A 10,026-nucleotide genomic window follows, 5' to 3' on the forward strand; every position below is an offset into this window, starting at 1 on the left:
TGAGTCGCCTGCCCCTTCTTCCAGAGGTGAACAGTCATGAAAAGAATTAGAAAATCTGTGGAATCACTTCTCTGTCCAGGTATGTATCCTGCATTTATAGACCAGTCCAGATAGTTGCCAGCTCATTCCTAACTCATGAACAGAAGTGTTTGATGGAGAATGGAATAAGCATCTTTCTTTCATTTTCAAATTCAAACCTATCAGCTCTGTGAGAACAAAAGAAGGCATCAAAATCTCCTGTCCTGCTAGTATATCGCAGGCCACTGAAAGTGCCTGAATCAAAGATAAGAGAGTCTTTGGCATAATGCAGTAAGCAGCACCGCTTCTAAGGAAGCGGTCATATAGTTTTACATGCCAAGGCAAAATTTACGATCAAATGTGGAATTAGTTATTTGGAGTAGTAGAGTGCGCATTAAAGAAACCCATTCTTGAACAGATCACTTTCTTCAACCTGGAGGCAGTCACAGCCCCTATGAACTCTATATTCTTGGATGCAGTTTTTTGGCTTGGTTTAAATTGGGGAGGGGGAGGTGGGGGGGGCTTTTTCAGCTCGATAGAAGACCTATTAGAAGACAAAATAGAGAACTAAAAATGGACAGAGTACCATCTAAAACCTTCAGCATCCCCAGTTAGGATCTAACTAAATACATAGTGTCCAGGTAAGGGCACAAACAGATAATTTGTACTGCGGCTACCACTAGGCACGTTATTTCTACATGGTCTGAACAGCAATATCTTGAACCGATGGTGACATGGATCTACTGTGAATTCCAAGTGTTTTATGTACTGTGTGTTATTTTCATAGTCAATAAATAAACTTGAAAATGCCCAAAGACATTTTAATATTACCAATTACCCTATTTAAAAGAGTTTATCTGGGACATGTCAAGTTTTTCCTTTTCCTTCAGGTCTGTTTAATTATCACAACCCTGCTGTGAATGTTTCTATACTCTCACTCTTGCAGTGAGGCTATTATCCTAGGGGTCAAGTTCCTAACAGGGTAGAACACTGAAGATCATTACCTGTCAGTGATGTTGAGAGCATCTCTGGAAGTAGATGATGACCTCGAATGTCCAACACTACTAGTATGGGAACGTCTTCCTTTTGCTGAGGGTGTATCTAATGGCATCTCCCCCAAACCCTGTACAAAGGTGAAACTCTTAACATGGCTGGTACAGTTCTGCACTGCTGGAGACCCTGTGAAAGCAAGTCTGACAGCCGTGCAAAATACAGTAGCAAAGTACATTTGATGCAGTGTATCTGCAAGGGGCAAAGGCACGCACGGGGCAGCTAGCAAGCAGTACCTCGCCATGCTGTAGTCACTTGATTACTCGTCTTCCTCTGAATGCACTCCTCCCGTCCCCTGTAGGTTCACTGTCTGCACCTAACAGCCACTAGTACAGGTTTACATTTCTCAGCTGTTAAAGAAGAGCTTTTCCACATACCTTTTCACGTAGATTGCTGACAGATTCCTTAATATAAGGCAAATCCTTGGTCGGCACATACTTTTCAAGCATTTTATCAAAATCAGGGTGAGTCATCATACTGAAGAGCATCTTTCTACCATAATACCTGCAGGGCAACAGACCGTGACATACACATCTGTAAACATGGATTTGCTTTATAACCCTATTGATCCTTACAGGTGTGTAATTCCAAAACGTAGAAGTGCAGGAAGACCTCTATCTATATATGTAACCAGACACCCTTTTCATCCTCCCACAAGGAAACTACACTCAACAATCATTATTTAACCAACAGCTGAGCAAATTTATGAGAACGGTCTTCCATTTCAGCCCTCTTTAAAGAGGATGGTCCAGCCTTGTCAGTCAGACAGCGTGGATCCCAGTGCCAGCATTCCCTCTGTGGCCTGTACCTTGTCCTTTGAGCCCCCTCTCTTCCTGCAGCCAGGGTGGGCACAGCTGCAGCAGGAGGTAGTTCCTGTTACATATGCTACCTTAACAGTCTTGGCAGTGCTAGGTTAACAGCTGCACTCGATGAGGGTCTTTTGACTCTTCAGGGTCTTTTCCAACATAAATGATTCTATGATTCTATCCTCTGTCGCTGCAGAGGAACGCACACTGAGCTATGCCGAGGTTTGAGCCACCTGGAGTGAGCTTATCTTAACTATTAACCTTACTAACCTTGTTTGCTGTGAACTATCCTGTGCAAACCTGGCTATTGCAGGGAAAATCCGATCAGCAACAACTTTGGCTCCAGACAGAACCCGCTCCGGTCCCATATGTTCTACAATGTCTGACAGGTGCTGGGCTGTGCATCTTCTCACTGCTGAATGCAGGTGGCTAAAGAAAACACAGCTGATTAGTAAAAACTCATCACAGGAGCTAAACAGCAGTATTTATGTGCTCTACTGAATATGGTATACAAGTTTTCTGCTTTTAATCTTCAGCATAATCTACAACTAGTATACTGTTGATACGCAGTTACTTATACTGGCTGTATAGAAAAGACATTGTGGAGCAAAGACAAATAACTTTAAAAGCATAGTGCACTGGAATAAATTTCATTTCACTCATTTGAAATCCCAAACTACAAGAACACAGAATGAAAAATGAAAAATTATATCCTTTTTGCTTAAAGTCAGTTTCAACCTCTAACGACAGCTTTTGGATTAATAAAACTAGTAATTTTCTTCTTTTTAGAATTTAATTTCTAGTTTTCCTTAAAATAATTGTAAAATAGTGTAGAAAGCACACTACTACATGTTCTTTCCATCAACTTTATGAAAAACTAGTCCCTATGCTCAGAAACATGTCTTGTGTATTTTATATCAATCTAAAATCAAATAAAGCAGTATTCTATTGACTTCAAAAATCTTGCGCTAATCTGTTTTCTACGAACAAGGGCCATTAAACAGCTATGCTGACAAAAACGGAAGAAAAGTTGGAATCAATTTTCAAACTCGTGCTTATATAGGTTCTGCTCTACCTGCTGATCCCACATGTTTTCAGAGTACACAATTCCGCAAATTCAAACTTTTCCCAATTTTATTTTTATCTTTGGATTAAAAATTCTATTTTGAGGACAGTTTCACTGCACAGTAAGTGAGACGTTTGTGTGGCTCATCATTCATAGGGAAATTCAGGTTTAAAGGAGAGAGCTAAGAAAAAGTATTGACTTGGTAAACCACATCAGTGGCTCCCCAGCTTTGCAGTTTGACATGAACATCCAGCATTCTTCCTGAATGACCATGTTCCCATTTCACCAAGACTTTCGTTTTCTCTGGTTCCATAGATTACCGTGGCCTCACGAGAAGTAAAGCTACCACTAGGCTACACTGCACAAAGTAGCTTCAGTTTGCACAGACAACTAACCGGCTGTAGTCAAACTGCACAACGTGGCAACCCAGAATACAGTCCAGGCTGCAAAATCTACATGGCAGCGTGGCAGCTCCCGTGCTGAACTCCCTGCTAACACAGCCATCCTCTCACGGCTACTGAGCTGCCTCGTTTAAGACGCTTTGGCTCGTGCTCAGTACCTGCCTATGTCTGTACAGCAGCCACAGGTCTCAGGAGCTTGGGAGAAGGGAAACAGTAAAAGACTGACTCCTGCTGCGTGTACCGATGGGAAACAAGAACTGTGAGGCTTAAAGACCTCACTGTGTGGAAGCAAATAAGCCCCCATTCCCTGCAAACGCTCGCTACTCTTGCAAAATAGTTGGAAATTTTTTTGTATGCACATAAGACCTTAGAATTAAACACAACCTTAGAATTAAACACAATTCATACAGAGAAGAAACAGGATTTTAAAATTTCTGAAATACAGCCACTTTCAGATCTAGTTCTGGAATCATGCTCTTTGAACAAGCATCTATTCATAGAGGTGAATTTGCAGCAACAGTCCAGTAATTTAGAGCAGCATCTCACAAAAGCAAACAAAAATGTTTTTAATGATTCTTGTTGGTAAAGTCGAAACCAATTTTGTGATGATATACTGATGAAGAATCAGTATATATATCTACTCAGGGTTGCAAGCGTTAATACTTGTGGTCACAGTAGGCTTGAAATGTGTTGAGCACAAAATAGGTAAATTTGAAAAGGTCTTATGAATTGCAGGCAAAACAATAACTGTTAACTTGAATACGTAAGTTATGGTGAATATAAGCAACTCAATGTGTAAGACAAATTTAGAAAAGATATCCTTTGTGTAATTGCACAGTTGTGTCAGACAGAACCTTTCCACTTTGCACTGAAGACACATGTCATTTTTCTCCCAAATTTCCACTTTGAAAGATAACCCTCGTATTTGTTGTTACAGCCTCTAGAGAGGATAGCTCCATGGGTGCTGCCTGGGCTTTGTTGCTAACATGGCCAGAGCTTCCCGGAGCCACTGCTAGAAAAGCTGTAACTCACAGTGCTATTTAGGCCATCCGCTGATGTCTCGTGCATTAAAACATACTGCACTCCACGATTTAGATGCTGCTTTGACTGAAGTGGAGAAATTAATCCCTGCTTCAAATGCTGTAATCAGACTCACAGCTCAGGTAATTTTGATGCCTTAGATATCTGAAAATGTATCTGAGTTCACAAATCAGAGGGGTCAAATTTTATTGGTGTAGAAAATGCATAAGGATAGGTCAGCGTGTCTGAATCGGCCACTGGAAGGCGGCTGCCAGATTTAGCCAATTATGATCATGAGTATTGCTTGGCCAGGGATTTCAGAAGAGAAGAAGGGAGTACATAAACAGACCACTTTACATGATTTCTGAATTAAAGCAATGTGCAGTTACTGTCTGTTGTTCTTAAATTCACAAAAACAACTACGTGCAGGCATGTTTCATATATAATTTAAATCCCAAGGCTGACATTTGCCTTTCAGTTTAAAGTTCAGGTAATCGCAGTATGGTTGTCATTGGCTTTCAGGAGAAAGAATCAATGTATTCCACAACAACCAGCTTCCCAGGAAACAAAATCGGAAACAAAACAATTTGAATCAAGACTAACTCTTCTGATTTGTAGCTGTGCAGAAAGTTTAAGGATTGATTTATAATATAGCATCCGAAATATTTAATGGAAGGGATGGGCTACAAGAAATTAAATGTCACCTAAATGATGAGAGATAGAGACGAGATTAGGTACAAGTAGGTATGTCTACCTAACACACTGGACTGCCTAATGGCTTGATTAAGTATTGCTGTTACAGTGAATGAGGATATAAAAGAAAAATAACAACATACTTAACAGGGAAAGTGAAAGAAAGCAATGTAACTTCTACTACAGACAGAAGGGAGCTAGAGGTTAGAATCAAACCATGTAACCAGAAATGGAAGCTCGTCATGTTTGAGGTACTCAGGAAAATAAAGGCCACCACCACTGTAGAGGGCATTAAAATGCAGACAAAAAAGACTATTAACCAGCTACATCTAGAGAAGGACATGAAATCAACCAAGACAGATGCAGCGAGAGAATTGGAAGTTATACCTCATCTTTCTCAATAAAAAGTAGTGCTGAAGAACTGAAAAAGGCAGGCACTTGATTGCAGAGCAAATGAAAAAAAACAATGCTATGTGAGCTTTACTAGGCAAAGTAAAACAGCAGTTTCCTAAGAATACTATACTGAGTGATACCAAAGTCTTGCAAAATGACCAGAAAATACACCAAGCTCCAAAATCAACAGCCAACTTTTTACATCGTGTACAGAAAGAAACAGGGGGGCTACATTTTATTTTTATGCCAACAAACATTGCCCTGGGTAGAAGTTTTGCAAGCCGACTTCCTGTATTTTCAAATTTATGCCTACTGTATTTTGCTTTTTTTTAAAAGACTGTATTTGATAAACAATACATTCACAAGTTATTTCTTTATAAAGTCTTTATAAGAATTACCTTTGCCCTCCATTTATAAGAGAACAAAGTGCACGTGCTGGAGTCACATTATTAACCATAGCCTTCAGTGCTTTGTCTACCTCTTCCCTTATAAATGTGTTGGATTCACCAGCTTTGTGCAAAAGGACTTTCACTGTATTATCTAGTTCTTGATCCATGCTCTTTTTCAGGTAGGTGAACAAATCCCCTAAACAGACCACAGCAGCTCGAGAAACACCTGAGCGTAAATTCTTGACCTGCACACAGGAAAAACCCAAACAAACAATGAATATGTTTATAAAATATACTTTAAAATAAGTAAAGCTTAATGTTTCCCTTTGTAAGTTTTAAGTAACATTAAAAGCAACTGAGAAACACATTTCTGACTTGATTCACAATGTGTGAGAATTAAAATACATACACATGAAAATGTTACAAAGTTACAAGCTACATTTTTTCAGTCTCTTAGCAAATCAAATCAAATCAAATCAAATCAAATCAAATCAAATCAAATCAAATCAAATCAACTGTTGGTATCTGAAGTATGAGCTGCTTTGCTGAATGACAGACTCATCCTTTTGAGACTGAGGAAACAGTCCAACAGAGGAAAAGTAACCACAGATGAACATACCATTTCACTTCAGTGTATCTCAGAGCTATAAAATACATATACACACATATACACACGTATAGCCAGTGAAATATTCTGATAGGAAAATTTAACCTCTTGTGCCACAGCCAAAATTGTTTCGTGTAGCTTTGCAGTCAGAATAGTTGCATGGTAAGCAGACAAACATCTAACAAAGTTCAGACCTTCAATTTTCTTCTCCCTATGTAAGAAAATGTTTAAATTCAAAACATTTGCAAATTTTCATAAAAATATTAAAACATAGAATTCTAAGACACCAAGTAGCAAACCAATTAGGTTGTAAAATAAAGCAATGACATGTAGCCTAGGAAATTCTTTCGAAGTGAGTCTTTCTTTTAATGTGGTAGTAGGACTATTTCAGCATACCAGTCTCTCAATTCTTTTCTACAGTTCTGCCCACAGCTTGCACCAGTGGCAATGAAAGGATTACTTTCCTTCCCACAGTTGAAAAGGCAGCAGCACTGTAACCCCATTTCACCCGTCAGAGCACAGCAAAGCCCTTATATTCCACAGAAAACAGCAAGGAGGTATTGGTGGGGCCCCTCCTCAGAACAGTGCTTAAACTCAGCCGTCTCTACATGCCTCTGGAAGCTTAGCTATTCAGCCTCCATTTACAACAGTTAGAATTTTATCCAGATTTGGACTAAAAAAAAACTTTCTTCTTTTTTCTTATGTATCACATGCAGTCCTTCTCCCTGTTTTTGAAGTTATGTCCATTTTGCTGTTTTTTTTTAAGTAAGTTATCAAAATAAATGCCTTCTACGTTAGATTCAGGTTGCAGATAGATGTTTACACCCACCAGTCATCATCAGCTAGAAGTGTCAAGGCTTCTGTCAGTGCCGTTTCTGGTTTTGAAAAGGGCTGCAGTTCTGATGGGTCCATTATTTCTGGGCTATGAGTGACTGAGGGGGTTCGGTCTTTATAGAGTCCTCGTGCCCCAAGAGAAATTTCATCTGCAAAGTCATGAAGCGTAATAAATAATTTGCATCATCTGAAGAAGGAAGGAAATATTAAGAGTCTGAGGTATAGATAGCCTGCTGCTACTGAGGGACCAGCATTTCAAAAAGACCGCTTTCCCAGTTACATCCTTCAGCATTTCATTCACGCAAATGCATTTTTTTGCAAGCAACCACCACCTTAAAAAGTCGCAAACACAAATGTAGTGGTTGTTTAATGTAAAAACGGATTTAGCACAATGTGCTAAAACACAGTGAGGTAAGACACAATACAGCAAAACTTAAAGAAACACTTCAGAAATTCTGAACACCTTTGACCATCATCAGTATGAGCTCTTCTGAAAAGATTTCTACTGCACATTTTCAAGGCATCTCAGTGACCAGATGTACACAGAAATGTTTTTCTTCAAGAGAGAGAAGGGGTCAGAAGAGAGTCAACTTGCCATTAATACATTACATCTGTAACGTATTATGGTGTACAATGGTGTACAAAACAACATTGAAGCTGCGCAAATAAAAAACCCTCTCATGTTTCAAACATCGTAAACATCTTCCAAAGAAATTCCAGATGAAGAATGTTTCAAGGGGGCAGTGATGAATTCTGACCCTTTCACCATCCTCCCCGAAGTACTAATCTTCCAGAGCATCTCAGGACTCTCCATTGAACATATTAATGATATTAAACCTGATTGTATTTTGGAACTGTCCCGCTCCACATATCCAAATATTTTAACAGTCTTTGTACTTAGTTTACTGTAACAGCTTACCAGAATCTAGCAAGGCTGAACATTTTGTCTTCTTCAAACTGGATGTTCTTTTTAATGAAGGATTCAAGGCAACATTTTCTAATGACAAAGACACATTTCTTGATGATGTTAATATATCCCCACAGAGATTTAACTCTGGAAAAGAGAAGGAAATGTCCAAACTACAACAACAACAAAAAATCAGAAAAAAGGAAAAAACTAGTATTTTCAGTTCTAGTCGGTCTTTTGAAAATTTTAACTAGTCTTTCAAACGTTTTCCATAAACACTTTATTCTCCACCATTTGTATTGTAAGACTGACAACAAACTGTCAAACTGACTAAAGAGTAAACTACAGTGTAAAATTAGTTCTAGTAATACCTTATGTCACACTAAACAGTCATGATTTTTCATTTCCATTTCAGCAGCATTTAATAGTGTATTATTCATTTAAGACAAACACTACACAATCCTTACTTTCTGTTGTCATTTTCTCTGGTTCGTTCAGTTTAAGTCTTTCCCAAGGGTTTTCTTCCTTTTCTTCGAGGTCTTTGACTTCCCACTGTTCTCTATGACTGTGTTCTTTTTCTTCCTTCTTCTTCCGCCTCATCTTGTCCTGGGCAGATTTTGACATGGCAACTTTTATCTGCAAAAAATTATTGCACTCACTATGATATGCAATCTAATATAATGCAGAAGTTACCCAATAACTTGTTACCCAGTTCTTGATATTGTCTAAGCTAAGCATGGAAAATTACTATTTTCACAATTATTCTACAGAGCAAAAGGAAATCATTCACATAAAAATTAAAACCAATCCTGAAAAGAGCTGAATGTGTGCTTTCTGCATGATAAGTAGTCCTACCAGCAAAAAGAAGCAACATTCCAGGTTTAAACATTTAAGGGAAATAACCACGTACTCTAAAATATCTGAATAGTAAGAGAACTAAGGTCTACAAGAGAAGGTCTTGTATTCTTTGGCAGCATTGTCTAGTTTCCTAGAATTTTAATTAACAATACACAGTCTGGGCTCACTGACTCATATTTAAGCACACAGGTGCTTTTTTTTAAACAGCGGTCTTTAACGGTGTGATCTCACCCTACTCTCTTATATGTTTAAGACACTTACAGTTCCTTATGAAAACTCAGTAACACCTGATACATTCCTTCATTTACTCCTCTGAACATGATCCCTCCAAGTATTCACATCTTCAGTGGCAATCAGAAAATTAAGACACTGTTTATCATTAATTTAAAGTTTTAGTAATCTAAAAATGTTATTTTAAATGCTTATGGAAAGACTGGTGATTTTCAGTTCAAATTTTTAAAAATTTGTATCACTGCTTCATTCAGATAAATCTTGCTCTATGTTATAACAGATGTAAACAGTATTTAACAAAGCAGCACCACTCCTCATGAAACTGTATTATGGGACAGATATTCAGATGGTATTTTTTAAAAAACTTATGAATGGAGCCAGATTAATATATCCATCCAGAAAAAAAGACGTGATCGAACCCAGCCAGTTCCTCCTTCCACATTTCTATGTGCTGTGGGGGTCAGACAAGAAGACATTTTCCAGCTCCCCTCCTCCCTCCTGCAGCCCTTCTCCCAGAGACTTTGCATTTGGTGGGAAGCTTCTGATGCAGCAACTTGTTATTATAAAAAATCCAGGTGGAACCAAAAGGAAAAGCAGGGAGAAGGACCTTGATGGCTACGGGCTGCTTTGGTACGTCAGGTCCAGATTCGACCCCTGGCACAGCCTGAGCCACAGCAGGAAGCTGTGTTGCACTCTGTTAGTGCCTCAGTTACTAAGATTTTGGGAGATGAGTCTTTCTCAGCTGTTCCTGCT

At 38.8% G+C, this 10,026-nt stretch overlaps 1 protein-coding gene across 1 annotated transcript in view; it reads right to left on the reverse strand.

Moving 5' to 3' along the window:
• Positions 1–1,022: 1,022 nt before the first annotated feature.
• LOC104617721 (protein FAM179B-like) overlaps positions 1,023–10,026 on the reverse strand; it is a gene marked incomplete at both ends in the record, with an annotated part of 26,867 nt that continues 17,863 nt past the window's right edge. Inside the window, 6 exons of the mRNA XM_010283121.1 lie at positions 1,023–1,141; positions 1,446–1,572; positions 5,846–6,081; positions 6,549–6,654; positions 7,273–7,426; positions 8,652–8,820. Coding sequence (XP_010281423.1) covers positions 1,023–1,141; positions 1,446–1,572; positions 5,846–6,081; positions 6,549–6,654; positions 7,273–7,426; positions 8,652–8,820 — 911 coding nt within the window. The remainder of the gene's footprint in view (positions 1,142–1,445; positions 1,573–5,845; positions 6,082–6,548; positions 6,655–7,272; positions 7,427–8,651; positions 8,821–10,026) is intronic.

Source organism: Phaethon lepturus, unplaced genomic scaffold, assembly GCF_000687285.1.
Source record: "Phaethon lepturus isolate BGI_N335 unplaced genomic scaffold, ASM68728v1 scaffold56972, whole genome shotgun sequence".
NCBI classification, from domain to species: Eukaryota; Metazoa; Chordata; class Aves; order Phaethontiformes; family Phaethontidae; genus Phaethon; species Phaethon lepturus.